This window comes from Triticum aestivum, chromosome 7A (genome assembly GCF_018294505.1).
Source record: "Triticum aestivum cultivar Chinese Spring chromosome 7A, IWGSC CS RefSeq v2.1, whole genome shotgun sequence".
Classification (NCBI taxonomy): domain Eukaryota; kingdom Viridiplantae; phylum Streptophyta; class Magnoliopsida; order Poales; family Poaceae; genus Triticum; species Triticum aestivum.
In genome coordinates, this window is record NC_057812.1 from 84,363,695 (window position 1) to 84,379,363 (window position 15,669).

At 42.0% G+C, this 15,669-nt stretch overlaps 1 protein-coding gene across 1 annotated transcript; it reads left to right on the top strand.

Annotated features, from left to right (window-relative positions):
- Positions 1-6,412: 6,412 nt before the first annotated feature.
- Positions 6,413-7,437, top strand: LOC123152065 (dirigent protein 5-like). The gene is made up of 2 exons (XM_044571674.1): positions 6,413-6,855; positions 7,079-7,437. The coding sequence occupies exons 1-2, from the start codon at positions 6,476-6,478 to the stop codon at positions 7,335-7,337; spliced, it is 639 nt and encodes a 212-aa protein (XP_044427609.1). The 5' UTR covers positions 6,413-6,475; the 3' UTR covers positions 7,338-7,437.
- Positions 7,438-15,669: the final 8,232 nt, after the last annotated feature.

Here is a 15,669-nt window from a genome sequence, read left to right on the forward strand (position 1 = left end):
AATAGGACTCCACATGTAACCCGCCCCTTCAACTTATATAAGGAGGGGCAGGGAACCCCAAGAGGGACAAGCAAGAAACAATAATCTCTAGGGCTAGACACAATTAGAGGAGAGCCGACTTACCGGCGACTCTTTCATAAGAATAATGAGATCTAGCCACAAACAGCATGTAGGACTATTATCGGATGATGTTTCCGGGGGCCCGAAGCTGTCTAAATCCTTGTCTTGTGTTGCGTCTCTCTATTTCGCTCAACCCCTCTCGAGCTACTACAAAGATGTGTTGGCCTCACAATTAAGTCCTTACACTAGGACATCTGATGTGACGATTCCATGACACTTCCGCTTTCGGTATATGAGGGTACATGGACACACTCTCCCCGCTCGTTGCTATGCTTCTCCTAGATAGATCTTGCGTGGTCGTGGGCAAATTTTTTAAAATACTACATTCCCCAATAGCTATTACTATAAATCATGCAGTTCGGCCAAACACAGCAGCTCCCGAGGTAAGATGGCAATGCCCAGCTCCAGGCTACTATAAACTGAATGTTGATGCCTCTTTCTTTGGGGATGGAAGCGGAGTTGCTGTGGCGGTCTTGCGAAACCATCGAGGAGAAGTTGTAGCGAGGGTATCGGAGTTGATTGATAACACACCTGGTGCACCGTCCGCTGAAGCCAGAGCCTAGCAGATGGGTCTACGGTTGATTGATTCAGTTGGATGTCGAAATGTCGAAGTGGAGACAGATTGCCTTGAACTTGTGCAAGCATGCAACGGGGAGACTAAAATTCTGAGTCCACATTCAGCTATACTTATAGATTGCTTTCACCTTGCTCATGGTGTCCCAGAGATATCCTTTAGACATTGTCCTAGAGCGTTAAATAAAGTTGCACATATCTTAGCTAGGCGTTGTTATGATTCTAAGATTCGTTAAGAGTGGATAGATGAGATGCCCTCCTTCCTATTACCACATCTACTCTTTGATGTAACTCTTCTCCAAGTTGAATAAAATGCCAGAAGGCCTTACCTTCAAAAAAATATTGGTCCATTCAGGAAGCTGTCACAGTTTTGTGAGTATGGCACTGGCTGCTGAGTGGCTTGGCAACTTACGCACTGCACTGCCCATGAAGGTGAAAATTGCTGATGGGTGTACATCGGCGGGCGAGGGGGCTGTGGTGCTTCTGAATGTGCTCTCATAACTACCACTCAACTTGAAACACCTGGCCAACAACATGCTATCTATCATTTGGTGCATCTGTGTTATTTCAAAGACAAGCCCGAAACTGCACCTATTCATGCTCCTGTTGTTCAGTCTCCTTCAACTGAATTAGCATCTTCCTTTGAGGAACCGAAAGGGCTACCACCAGTCCACCATAGAGGGATCTCGATTAATTAATTCCTCTGATGCAAGTGCTCGGCCAGCGAATTTGTCCCCACTCTGCCACAGGTGTTTCTCAAGGAAAAAGAACCCCTACTTTGTACCTCTTTTCCTGCCATGGCTCTTCTCCCATTCCCCTTCATTCCTCTTCCAAAATTTTTAAACGGAGGCAAATGATTTGCCTCATATATTAAATAAGCAGGAGAAAGAGTTTGTTACAACATACACCCAAGTTACGGCATGACAATTGTTCTCGCAATAAAAAAGGCCCTAGTTTTTTGCCCCAACTTTGATCCAAAGGTTTGCCTCGTCGACAATGATGTTGAGCAAGATTTGCGGAGGTGCGCTCTTTTGCCTGAACACTCTTGCGTTGCGCTCATTTCAGATGACCCATGACATTAGCATGATAATCGATGCCTTTGCTTTTCTGTGGGTGGTGCCTGTGGTGCATGTGCTCACCCACCAGGCCTGAACGGAGTCGAACAAGTGCCATACGGACGTGTCCATGTCGTGGATGCGAAATTTATGAATAGCCATGTTCCAAAGCCTAAGAGTGAAGCGACATCTGAAGAAAAGATGAGGGCCACATTCCAGCACCCGCCGGCACAAGGGGTAAGGGCCACAGTTAGGCCATCCTCGCTTCTTCAATATGTTAGCAGTCCAGATCCTATCCTGAAGCGCGAGCCAAGCAAAGAACTTGACTTTCGGTGGGGCCCAAGCCTTCCAGACCATTTGGTCCATGGGGAGAGGACCAAGCCCAAAAACGGTGCCTTGTAAGTGGAGGCCACGGAGTAGTGCCCAGATTTCATGTGCTTCCATAGGATGTCATCATCAGCGAGCTCCTCCAGGTGCACCTCATGCAGTAGCATCCAAAGGGTGAAATATTGTGCAACATGCTTGATGGAAACCAATGCGGGCGGTCTGATTTTGAGGATCCACGCGTTGTCCTTGCTGGCCTCCCGTACCTTCCAGTGCTTCCGGAGGAAGTCTCGTAAATGAGCGAAGCAATGTCTTTGGGCTTTCGACCAAGGAGCCAAGGGGAGCCCCAAAATGGAGTCCTCGCACCGTTCCCGACCGTGATGATAATACAGGCGTAGAAAAAGTTGATGTCCTCCTCATCAGACAAGTTCTCACTCCCGACCCACAACTTTGTGGGCTCCTTCCACTCGTACAAGGCCATCGCAAACTCAAAGCCCGCACGAACTTGTTGGTGTTGTTCAAACATAGGTGGCACTTGAATCTTCTTAATATCATTGGAAACAACCCAGTCTACAACATCTTTTTTGAGGCAAGAGATAGAAGCATGCAAAAGAGCCTACATGAAAAAAATGCAGCGAAAAAATGTTGGACAATGACAAAGAGATTTAACAACAAGACTGAAATCAGGTAGCACATTGCGCAACAGTTGCTATCCATGAATAATTTCAGTGTGTAGGGGTGGGCATTCGGTAGAAACCAAAAATTCGGTTTATACCATTTTTTTAGAAATTCAGTTAGCAAAACTAAAAACCAAAATTATCAACACAAAACAGCTAACCAAAAAATGGGTTAACCAAAATTTGGGTTCAGTTTTCGGTTTTAAAACGAACAGTTGCTTTGCAGCTGACAAGCTACAGCGCTACTGTAAGGCCCTGGGACCTTTTATATAGCCAAGGACCTTAGTAGCTTGAGCCAAGCTGATCGATGTGGGACTAAATAAATAAACAGTTCCTGCTGCTACACACTCCACTAGCACGATTGAGCCATTCAATTTATTTGGACAGCCCAGGCTTATGACACAAAAAGTTGGTTTAGCTATACCCCGAAATTATTTGTATACCTTGACTGTTAATCTTCAATAAGACTACCCACAATGAATGGTAACATCACATTTATCTAGGTAAAATAGGTAACATAGCTAGTTACTGTAACATCACACATATCAAGAAAAAATAAGTCTGTAACGTAATAAATGAAGTGATGCATGACATAACACATATGTTATCATCCACTGTGGAGGTAGTAACATAGACTAGTAACATATGCATGTTACTACTCTAAGTTACTCCCCACTGTGACTAATCTAAAGCAGCTTTTATTCCTAAAAAAGGCTTGCACGTGGGCCTGCGCACAAAAAAAGAAGCTCGCACATGGGCTAGCTGGACACGAGCGTGTGGCCGCGAGTGGCTGCCGGCTTCACGAGACGTGTGGCCAACCTGACGCGAAAGCAACTAGTTAACGAGCGCTTTTTCGGGAGCCTCATAACGATCAACGTCACTTGGCGCATTCTCAGCCATTCGCCACGTGTCGTGCTTTGAACGTTTCCTTCGGATTTTTTTATTTTTCCGCACGCGTTTTCGGCTTTTTAAATGGTTTTTCCAGGGGTTTTCGACGTTTTGGTTTTCCATCGGTCTTCCTTAGCTTTTTGATAAAAAAATCAAAAGAAAAATATTTTTGCACGAAAAAACGTGTTTTCTGTATTTTTCCTTTCGCGAGAGTCATTGTTTTGCTTCCGCGAGAGTCAGGGCTGTGCCTCTCGGAAACAGAAAAAAACTTGTTTTCTGTTTTTTTTCTTTCGCGAGAGTCACTGTTTTGTTTCCGCGAGAGGCTCTGTTGTGCTTTAGCGAGAGTCACGGCAGTGTCTTTCGGAAACAAAAGAAAAAGAGTCGCGTTTTGCTTCCGCGAGAGGCACAGTTGTGCTTTCGCGAGAGTCATGGTCATGCCTCTCGGAAACAAAAAAAACACGTTTTCTATTTTTTTTCACGAGAATCACGGTTTTGCTTCCGCAAGAGGCACGGTTGTGCTTTCGCGAGAGTCACGGCCGTGCCTCCTCGGAAACGGAAAAAACATATTTTCTCTTTTTTTCCTTCCGCGAGAGTCATAGACTAACGGTTTTGCTTTCGTGGGAGGCACAGTTATGATTTCGTGAGAGGCACGGGCGTGCCTCTTTCAGAAAGGGAAAAAACCAGTGCTCCCGGTTTGGTTTTTTCGTCCAGTTTTTTTCGTGAAAAAAGAAGTTCGTCAAAACCTGTCAATATGGGATCTAGTTTGGAAGATCTCGACGCGAGAAATCCAATGGTGAAAGCGGTTCGAGGTTTGGACGCACGGTTTGAGAGATAAAACATTTTGAATAAACGGATCTATGAAAAAAGGAAAAACTCCCCGGTTGCGACAAGTGGCATGTTGCATGTGCGCCACTTGTCACAACCTGAGGAGTTGAAGTGATCTTTGCAACGAGTACTCCTCAACTAGTGATTTCGGACTGACGCTTGATGTGAGGGAGCCTCGTACTTGACTGGAGTATTGGATCGCTCGAGGCTACGGTTTTCCTTTCAGTTATCGGTTTCGTACCAAACCTACCGATTCGTGTTCGGTTATTAAGAGTAGAAACTGATTTTTTTGTACTAGCAGCAAAAACCGAAAATTCGGTTTTTTCGGTATCGGTTTGGCATTCGGTATCGGTTTGTACTAGCAGCAAAAACCGAAACTGATTTTTTTTTACTAGCAGCAAAAACCAAATAAGTTCAGTTACGTTTTCCTGCATTTAGAATCCTACTGAACCAAACAAACCCTAAAAGTAGGCGAAAGTGCTGTGGTGAACAAACTCATATATAAGATATGTTTAGCCGATCTAGATCTGGTATGTTAAGTCAAGTGAGTATGCACAAGCTAGAGTCCGGCCATCGCTAGCATCGCAGTGAATACAATAGTAGTGCTGGCATACCATTCACAGATTTACTTGGGCCAGTTGAATGATAAATGTGGTGTTTTCAGTGTGAACAATCAAGACAGTCGAGTCGTTCATTCATGGCCATGAACAACCGTTGATACGAGAATTTGAAAACATGGGATTGGATGAATTGTTATTTCATCCACTGTAGAATGTGAGACTTCCATGTATCTCAATATTTTTAGTTTGATTTTGATTTCCCGCAAAAAAGTTTGATTTTGATTAACAATTATAGCAAATAAATAGTATGAATTATGTAATACAATGTGATTTCACTTAATAAAAATTGGAATCCAATGGTATTAAATTTTTTTCTACCGTGTAACTCGCGTCTTATTAATGAGCACTTCTTGATCAAGCTTAAATATTGAAATATGTAGTGGTCTTACATTCTACAATGAGAAAAGCACCATTTTACATAGCTTGAGACAGAGACACCTCCAATCTCCCACCTTTATGAGGTAAACTTTTTAAAAATCAATATAGTTTCTTTGATTTGTTATTATTTAGTCCATGGGAATTTAATTTCGACAATGCAGCCATTTTTGTAATAAACATCACCATGCCCTGTCTCTAGATTTCTTCTTTATTTTTAGAACAGCTATGTACAATTAAATGCACTCCATTGATTTTTCTGTGGCGCAATAAAGATTTTCTTGTTATAAAGTGTTAGTGTGGGAATTATCAAGACGAGCCATGCACTCGTTCATGACCTAGTCCAGCAAGCATACGTGTTCCACCAGGCTGAGGTTGGAAAGCATGCATGCACCTCTACGTGAGTGTACTATACATAGACATAAGTGCAGTACGTACGTCGTTAAGTGTGTGAATGATCGAGACGGGGCATGCATTCGTGACGGTGAACAGAACAACCAACAAGATGACGACCTAGTAGAGGGATGGAGTCGTGGAGCAGACACCAATCTGCACGTCCATTCACGCGCACTTCCCAGTACCACGCCATGCATACACACCATCGTAAGTTCGTAGCCTATAGGAGCTATAACTTTGAGTGGGAACGTTGAAGACACAGTGGCCTCTAATCTCTGCTATCTCATCCTTAGTTTTTCCAGCAGGATATGTGCCATTTAATTCAGTAGATGTACAATTGATTTCAAAAACTGTAGTGAATTTTGCTAGTGTGGACTTGTGAGCCATCGATAGGCAAACCTGTTCATCCCTTGGTTAGATTTCAAGTCCTAGTTGCATAGGGTGTTGAATGCCAATCTGAAAACGTCTAAAACAAAGTCATCCAAGGTGGGCACTAGCACTCCAAGCTTTCTATATATAGGACACCTCTACCCTCTTATTCTCTTACAAAACACAGGGAGACACAGCTTCCCACCATTCTACTAGCTCACTGAGCTCTCTTTTCCCCTTCTTGCTAACAATTATGACCATGGCTAGTCCATTCGGCGTCTTTGTTTGTCTACTCATAGTGCTACCTCAAATCCAGGCCGCTTCTATCCCCTACAATGGGACTGTACCTCTTCAGGGGTGTCAGATCCCTTGTATGACCGAAGTTAACTTGCACTTGTTCTTGCACCAATTCGTCGATGGACCAAACCAGCCAAACCGCAATGAGGAAACCTTGCTCCAAACAAGTTTTCCTTTTGGGTTTGGGACGACGATAGTTCATGACTGGACTCTTACCGAGACAACAAATTCCAAAGATACAGTTGTTGCACGTGCACAAGGCGTGCATGTCCAGGCTGGTTTAACCAAGGATAATAGATGGTACATGACTCATAACATAGAGTTTGAGCAAGGAAGGTAATATGTTCTCTATTTCATTATTTTTGAATATCTCAATATGTGTTTCGTGAGTTCTTTCGCCCGCGACATTGAAGTTATGCGCTTGCCTCTATTATATTTGTAGCTAAGAATTTTACACAAGTTACTGGTGTACATACACATATTAATAGATGTGCATTTGTTCAAAGCTGCATGCACTTCTAACCTGCTGGCGGAACTTGCTATTTTGCACATGAAACAGGTTTGCAGGGTCTACCCTTCAGGTGATTGGCATAACAGCGGGTTTGGAAAGTGGCCAGTGGTCCATTGTTGGTGGGACTGGTCAATTCATTATGGCACAGGGTATAATAAGTTTCACAAATCATCCTGCCTCTACTTGGGAAGATGGTATTAAAGAACTTAATATCCGTGTACGCTACACGAATCCGCAACCTGTAAGAATAATTCTCAAAAGTTTGTATCCAAATTGTAATGTTCTACTTTTTGAAGGGAAACAATAGGACATTAGAGAGCACCCTACTAAAAATGCAATAAATTAAGAAATTTGTGCATATGCAATGCAAATGCATTATGTCACATTCTATTTTCAACAACACTAGATGATACCATGCACTTTGTTGTGGGTATGTTCTGCAATATATATCACTGAGATTTAATATGGGGAGGCTGAATATTTGGGGTAAATAATATGAGAACTAAAATTGAAAATACATATGATTAATTGTGTCTGATTATTGTATATTTGTAAATAATAAAAAAAATAGATCCACCATAATATAATGAAAATTCACATGCATGTTTGCACGTTGAGGTGGGTTTATCCTATGCATGATTGCATGCTAAGGTTGACCTTTTCCATTGTATAATCCATGCTGATGTGACATGCTTGCATGTTGGTTTTTCACCGGTCTTCCTTAGCTTTTCAATAAAATCTTTTTACAAAATGTTTATTTGCACAAAAAGACGTGTTTTCTTTTTTTCCTTTCGCGAGAGTCACGGTTTTGCTTCCGCGAGAGGCACGATTTTGTTTTCGCGAGAGTCACGGCCGTACCTCTCAAAAACGAAAAAAACGTGTTTTCTATTTATTTATTTTTGGCTTTCGCGAGAGTTATGGTTTTGCTTCCACGAGAGGTACGGGTGTGCTTTCGAGAGAGTCACGGACGTGCCTCTCAGAAAGGAAAAAACGCGTTTTCTGTTTTTTTTCCTTTCACGAGTCACGGTTTTGCTTCCGCAAGAGGCACGGTTGTGCTTTCACGAGAGTCGCGGCCGTGCCTCCTCGGAAACGGAAAAAAAATACATTTTCTTTTTTTCCTTCCCGAGAGTCACGGTTTTGCTTCCGTGAGAGGCACGGTTGTGATTTCGTGAGAGGCACGGGTGTGCCTCTTTCGGAAAGGAAAAAAAACCGTGCTCCCAGTTCGGTTTTTTTGTCCGGTTTTTTTGTGAAAAAAAGTTCGTCAAAACCTATCAATATGGGATCTAGTTTTGAAGATCTCAACGCGAGGAATCCAACGGTGAAAGCGGTTCGAGATTTGGATGCACGGTTTGAGAGATAAAACATTTTGAATAAACGAATCTACGAAGAAAGGAAAAACTCGCTGGTTGTGATATGTGGCATGCTGCATATGCGCCACTTGTCGCAACTAGGGAAATTGAAGTGATCTTTGCAACAAGTACTCCTCAGTTAGTGATTTCGAAAAATCGTATTGGATGGATAGAGCTAGTTGGGCCACGCCTGGGGCTATAGCCCCAGTTACCTCAGGCCCAATTCCGCCCCTGACTACCCCCATTTTGGTTATTTTGATCAGATTTTAACTAATAAAATATAAATTATACATAGCAAAGATAATATTATCGAAAACTATACTCAAATACTAAGGCTGGTCGTAATGGAAAGTATCATATACTAGTATCATGCATATGATACTAGTGTATGATACTATATATGTAGTGCATAGTATCATATGTTAGTATTATAGATGACTTCATTTATTAGCATGCATGACACATAGTAGCACAACATTTAATATGATACGGTATTATGATATGATACTCAACCCTCTTTTTCTTCATTTAATTCTATGACACATCATTAATTTTGCCTAGTTGGCATGCACGATACTACCTATGATACTCCCATTACAACTAGCCTAACCCAACAATATAATTTTTTGTGACATGCATTAATATTTTGCTAGTAAAATCTTTAATTAAAATTTGACACAAAATACGAAGTGGACTAATAAACCAACCTATAACGGTGCTAAAAAATGTAACCTACAACGTCACATGCCATCTTTCTCCATTCTGTGCACTTACCAATGCGATGTTTGACGTTTCATTGCCATGAATCCCAGCCAAACCAAGGCGATGTACACGGAAGCGGGAAGGTTGATCCATCTAAATCTCAGCAAATATGTACTGCCCCCAGCTTGTGAGCAAGTATCATATCACTAAAAGAATAGCGTCGGGAAGCCTACAATAATTTTGAAAAATAAAAACTAAGTCTAGGACTTGGTTCAACCACAAGGAACCTAGCTCGGTTCGCAAGTGCACTGCAAAATTTGTAACAAACACAACATGCCGACAAACTTGATTAATATTCCGTCCCGAATTATTTGTCTTGAATTTGTCTAGATACAGATGTATCATGTCTAGATACATCCGTATCTAGAAAAAACTAAGACAGGTAATTTATGACATAGGTAATGATACTAGTCGCCCCAACCCCTGCGTCTCTCTCACGGGTGACACGGGGGAGCCCCAGCCGTCGGCCACCGCAAGGAGGCGACCGGGCTAAGCCCATGCCGCGGACGGCGGCGGCGTGGCGAGCTCTCTCTCGTGGCGTGGCGCTTTCCCCCTCGGATTCAAGGCTGAGGCGGCGGCCGGCCATGTCGTTGGTGCTTGCCCATGTGTGGATGTGCTCAGGCAGTGCGGTGGTGCGTGGCATGCTCCTCCATGGTGCGCGACGGCATGGGGTTGGCTATGTATCCCAGCAGGGGCGTGGATGTGCTCCCGATGCGGCGCCAGATCCTTGCATCCCTTGGTCGTCGTCTAACCTCCATATGGCAAGCTTGATGGGCGTCCTCGCGTCGAGGTGCAGGTGCCAGCTGATCCCTCCGATCTGATCCAGGATGACGTGGTGGCGTGGGGGCTTTGGACTCGGCCTGAATTAAAGGGGTGGTCCTAGGGTTCCTCGAGTGACAAGACGAAGATCTGCCTGACGCCTGTCCTCCTTGATCTGGTCGAATTGTCGGGTTCCGAAAGGCTCCGCCGGCGAACTCTCATGGGCGCGTTATGCCTGGAGATTGCTGGATCAGGTGGGATTCGTTCGTTCCCACTGGTTCTTCGTTAAGAAGGGAGCGGTGCGAAGCTATGCTATCTGTTGTCATCATGGGATATGTTTAGTTTCATGGTGAAGTCAGAGGCAAAGAATGTCATGGAAGCTGAGATCGGGGGACTAGTAGTGGTGATTGGAGCCTTTGTGGCGATGAGGAACTTGCTTGGAGTTTCCGATTTTGTAGCAGCGATATGCAAGTGGGGTTGACAACACAGGTGCAATTCAAAGTCTTACCTCTTAAGGTGAAAATCTAAGGACTAGTTGAAGCAGCACAAAGGTTATGAAGGAGCAACTCCATCTTGCTGCTACAATGTGTACAGCACAAGTGTTGAAGAAACAGCTTCAACGTGCTGCGCTAGATATCACTCTAGAGGCGAATGTAGGCTGATAGGACAGCAAGAGTTCAATCCAGAACTCCTAGGGCAGAAGATCTACTCCAAGATCTTAGATAAGAACAACAAGTTCTATTATAGGTAGGGGTACATAGTCTGCCTACAAAGTAGAGGTGAGGACCTCTATTTATAGGGCTTTGGGAAGCCTTCACATACTTCTACTTATAGCTGGAATACTCTAGAAAACATTATGTAAGTTTCACCATTATACTCATAGCTACTCACAACTAGAAGACTCTAGAAAACAGTAGGTAGGATAGAAAAGAAAAGGAAAGAAATACTACACTAGACTGGAAGCATCTAGAAGTAGCCAAATAGATCTGGCATGTGTTTTCTTTCTTCTCATCTAGTGTTCCTCATCATTCTTCCCTGGTTGTTTGGAACTCGCCCTCGAGTTATGATACGTCCATTTTGCATCATGCTTTTATATCGATATTTATTGCATTATGGGCTGTTATTACATATTATGTCACAATACTTATGCCTATTCTCTCTTATTTTACAAGGTTTACATAAAGAGGGAGAATGCCGGCAGCTGGGATTCTGGGCTGGAAAAGGAGCAAATATTAAAGACCTATTCTGCACAGCTCCAAAAGTCCTGAAACTTCACGGAAGACGTTTTCAGAATATATAAAAAATACTCAACGGAAGAAATTCACCAGGGGGCCACACCCTGCCCACGAGGGTGGGGGCGCGCCCTACCCCCCTAGGCGCGCCCCCTACCTCGTGGGACCCCTGGTGGCCCTCCGGTGGCCATCTTCTGCTATATGAAGTCTTTCGATGGGAAAAAATGATAAGCCATCTTCTCGAATGAAACTCCGCCGCCACGAGGCGGAACCTTGGCGGATCCAATCTAGGGCTCTGGCGTAGCTGTTCTACCGGGGAAACTTCCCTCCCGGAGGGGGAAATCATCGCTATCATCATCACCAACGCTCCTCTCATTGGGAGAGGGCAATCTCCATCAACATCTTCATCAGCACCATCTCCTTTCAAAACCCTAGTTCATCTCTTGTATCCAATTCTTGTCTCCAAGTTCGGGATTAGTGCTAGCAGGTTGCTAGTAGTGTTAATTACTCCTTGTAGTTGATGCTAGTTGGTTTAATTGGTGGAAGATCATATGTTCAGATCCTATATTCCCCTCTGATTATGAACATGTTTATGCTTTGTGAGTAGTTACTTTTGTTCCTGGGGACATGGGAGAAGTCTTGCTATTAGTAGTCATGTGAATTTGGTATTCGTTCGATATTTTGATGAGATTTATGTTGTCTCTCCTCTAGTGGTGTTATGTGAACGTCGACTACATGACACTTCACCATTGTTTGGGCCTAGAGGAAGGCATTGGGGAGTAATAAGTAGATGATGGGTTGCTAGAGTGATAGAAGCTTAAACCCTAGTTTATGCATTGCTTCGTAAGGGGCTGATTTGGATCCATATGTTTCATGCTATGGTTAGGTTTACCTTAATACTTTTATTGTAGTTGCGGATGCTTGCAATAGAGGTTAATCATAAGTGGGATGCTTGTCCAAGTAAGGGAAGTACCCAAGCACCAGTCCACCCACATACCAAATTATCAAAGTACCGAACACGAATCATATGAGCGTGATGAAAACTAGCTTGACGATATTCCCATGTGTCCTCGGGAGCGCTTGTCTCTATATAAGAGTTTGTCCAGGCTTTTCCTTTGCTACAAAAAGGATTGGGCCACCTTGCTGCACTTTATTTACTTTTGTTACTTGTTGCTCGTTAAAAATTATCCTATCACAAAACTATCTGTTACCACTTATTTCAGTACTTGCAGAGAATACCTTGCTGGAAACCGCTTATCATTTCCTTCCGCTCCTCGTTGGGTTCAACACTCTTACTTATCGAAAGGACTACGATAGATCCCCTATACTTGTGGGTCATCAAGACCCCTTTCTGGCGCCGCTGCCGGGGAGTGAAGCGCCTTTGGTAGGTGGAATTTGGCAAGGAAAAAATTTATATAGTGTGCTGAAATTTACTGTCACTTGTTACTATGGAAAGTAATCCTCTGAGGGTCTTGTTCGGGGTATCTTCACCCCGACCAGTAGAGCAAAGAGTTGCTCCTCAACCTACTGAACCTACTGAAAATGAAAATGTATGCTTTGAAATTCCTTCGGGTATGATAGAAAAACTGCTAGCTAATCCTTTTTTAGGAGATGGAACAAAACATCCTGATGAGCATCTAATATATGTGGATGAAGTTTGTGGATTATTTAAGCTTGCATGTGTACCCGGAGATGTTGTTAAGAGGAAGGTCTTCCCTTTATCTTTGAAGGGAGATGCATCGACATGGTATAGGCTATGTGATGATATGGGGTCTTGGTATTACAAACGACTGAAATTGGAATTTCATCAGAAGTTTTATCCTATGCGTCTTGTTCATCGTGATAGCAATTATATATATAATTTTTGGCCTCGCGAAGGAGAAAGCATCGCTCAAGCTTAGGGGAGGCTTAAATCAATGTTATATTCATGCCCCAATCATGAGCTCTGAAGAGAAATGATTATTCAAAAAAATTATACTCGGCTTTCTGATAGCAATCGCACCATGCTTGATACTTCTTGTGCTGGCTCTTTTATGATGGATACTATTGAATTCAAATGGGATTTATTGGAAAGAATTAAATGCAACTCTGAAGATTGGGACCTCGACAAAGGTAAGGAGTCAGGTATGACACCTAGTTTTGATTGTGTTAAATCCTTTACGGATACCAATGTTTTCCGTAAATTTAGCACTAAATATGGACTTGACTCTAAGATAGTAGCTTCTTTCTGTGAATCTTTTGCTACTTATGTTGATCTCTCCAAGGAGAAGTGGTTTAAATATCATCCTCCCATGGAAGTAAAAGTAGCTACACCTATTAAAGTTGAAGAAAAGATTGTCACTTATAATGATCCTATTGTTCCTACTGCTTATGTTGAGAAACCACCTTTTCCTGTTAGGATAAAGCATCATGCTAAAGCTTCAACTGTGGTTTGTAAAAGCAATATTAAAACATATACACCTTCTGAGCAAGTTAAAGTTGAACCTAATATTGCTATTGTTAAAGATCTCTTGTCTGATAATATTGATGGGCATGTTATTTATTTCTGTGATGAAACTGCTAGAATTGCTAAACCTTGTGCTAAAGATAAACCTAGACCTGTGGTAGGCATGCCTGTTATTTCTGTTAAAATAGGAGATCATTGTTATCATGGCTTATGTGATATGGGTGCTAGTGCTAGCGCGATACCTCATTCCTTATACAAAGAAAGTATGCATGATATTGCATCTGCTGAAATAGAAGATATTGATGTCACAATTAAACTTGCCAATAGAGATACTATTTCACCAATGGGAATTGTTAGAGATGTTAAAGTCTTGTGTGGGAAAACTCAATATCCTGGTGATTTTCTTGTTCTTGGTTCCCCACAAGATAGCTTTTGTCCCATCCCTTCTTAAACATTGTTAATGCTACCATAGATTGCAAAAGGGATGTTGTTACTATCGGTTTAGATGATATGACTCAAGAATTTAATTTCTCTAAATTTAGTAGACAACACCGTGAAGAAGAATTACCTAGTAAGGACGAAATTATTGGTCTTGCTTCTATTGCCGTACCTCCTAGTGATCCCTTAGAACATTATTTGCTAGACCATGAAAATGATATGTTTATGAATGAAAGAAGGGAAATAGATGAAGTATTCTTTAAACAGGAACCTATTTTGAAAAACAATTTACCTATTGAAATCCTAGGGGATCCTCCTCCACCCAAGGGTGATCCCGTGTTTGAGCTTAAATCGTTACCTGATACTCTTAAATATGCTTATCTTGATGAGAAAAAGATATATCCTGTTATTATTAGTGCTAACCTTCCAGAGCATGAGGAAGAGAGATTATTGAAAACTCTGAAGAAGCACCGTGTTGCTATTGGGTATACTCTTAATGATTTTAAGGGCATTAGTCCCACTCTATGTCAACATAAAATAAATTTGGAAGAAGATGCTAAACCAGTTCGTGATCATCAACGACGGCTGAATCCTAAAATGAAAGAAGTGGTAAGAAAGGAAATACTAAAGCTCCTTGAGGCAGGTATAATCTATCCCGTTGCTGATAGTCAGTGGGTAAGTCATGTCCATTGTGTCTCTAAGAAGGGAGGTATTACTGTCGTTCCTAATGATAAAGATGAATTGATTCCTCAAAGAATTATTACAAATTATAGGATGGTAATTGATTTCCGTAAATTAAATAAGGCAACTAAAAAGGATCATTACCCCTTACCTTTTATCGATCAAATGCTAGAAAGATTATCCAAACATACACATTTTTGCTTTCTAGATGGTTATTCTGGTTTCTCTCAAATACTTGTGTCAGCCAAAGGTCAATCAAAGACTACTTTTACTTGCCCTTTTGGTACTTTTGCTTATAGACGTATGCCTTTTGGTCTATGTAATGCACCTGCTACCTTTCAAAGATGCATGATGGCTATATTCTCTGAATTTTGTGAAAAGATTTGTGAGGTTTTCATGGACGATTTCTCCGTCTATGGATCTTCTTTTGATGATTGCTTGAGCAACCTTGATCGAGTTTTGCAGAGATGTGAAGAAACTAATCTTGTCTTGAATTGGGAAAAGTGCCACTTTATGGTTAATGAAGGTATTGTCTTGGGGCACAAAGTTTCTGAAAGAGGTATTGAAGTTGATAAAGCCAAGGTTGATGCTATTGAAAAGATGCCATGTCCCAAGGACATCAAAGGTATAAGGAGTTTCCTTGGTCATGCCGGATTTTATAGGAGGTTCATTAAGGACTTCTCAAAAAATTTCTCGGCCTCTGACTAATTTATTACAAAAAGATATACCATTTGTTTTTGATGATGATTGTGTAGAAGCATTTGAAATACTTAAGAAAGCATTGATCTCTACACCTATTGTTCAGCCACCTGATTGGAATTTACCCGTTGAAATTATGTGTGATGCTAGTGATTATGTTGTAGGTGTTGTTCTAGGACAAAGAGTTGATAATAAATTAAATGTTATTCAATATGCTAGTAAAACCCTAGACAATGCTCAAAGAAATTATGCTACTACTGAAAAAGAATTTTT

Coding starts and splice junctions, on each gene's coding strand:
- LOC123152065 (XM_044571674.1), top strand. CDS start 6,476: ATGACCATGGCTAGTCCATTCGGCGTCTTTGTTTGTCTACTCATAGTG. Junction 6,856..7,078: donor ATAGAGTTTGAGCAAGGAAG/GTAATATGTTCT, acceptor CACATGAAACAG/GTTTGCAGGGTCTACCCTTC.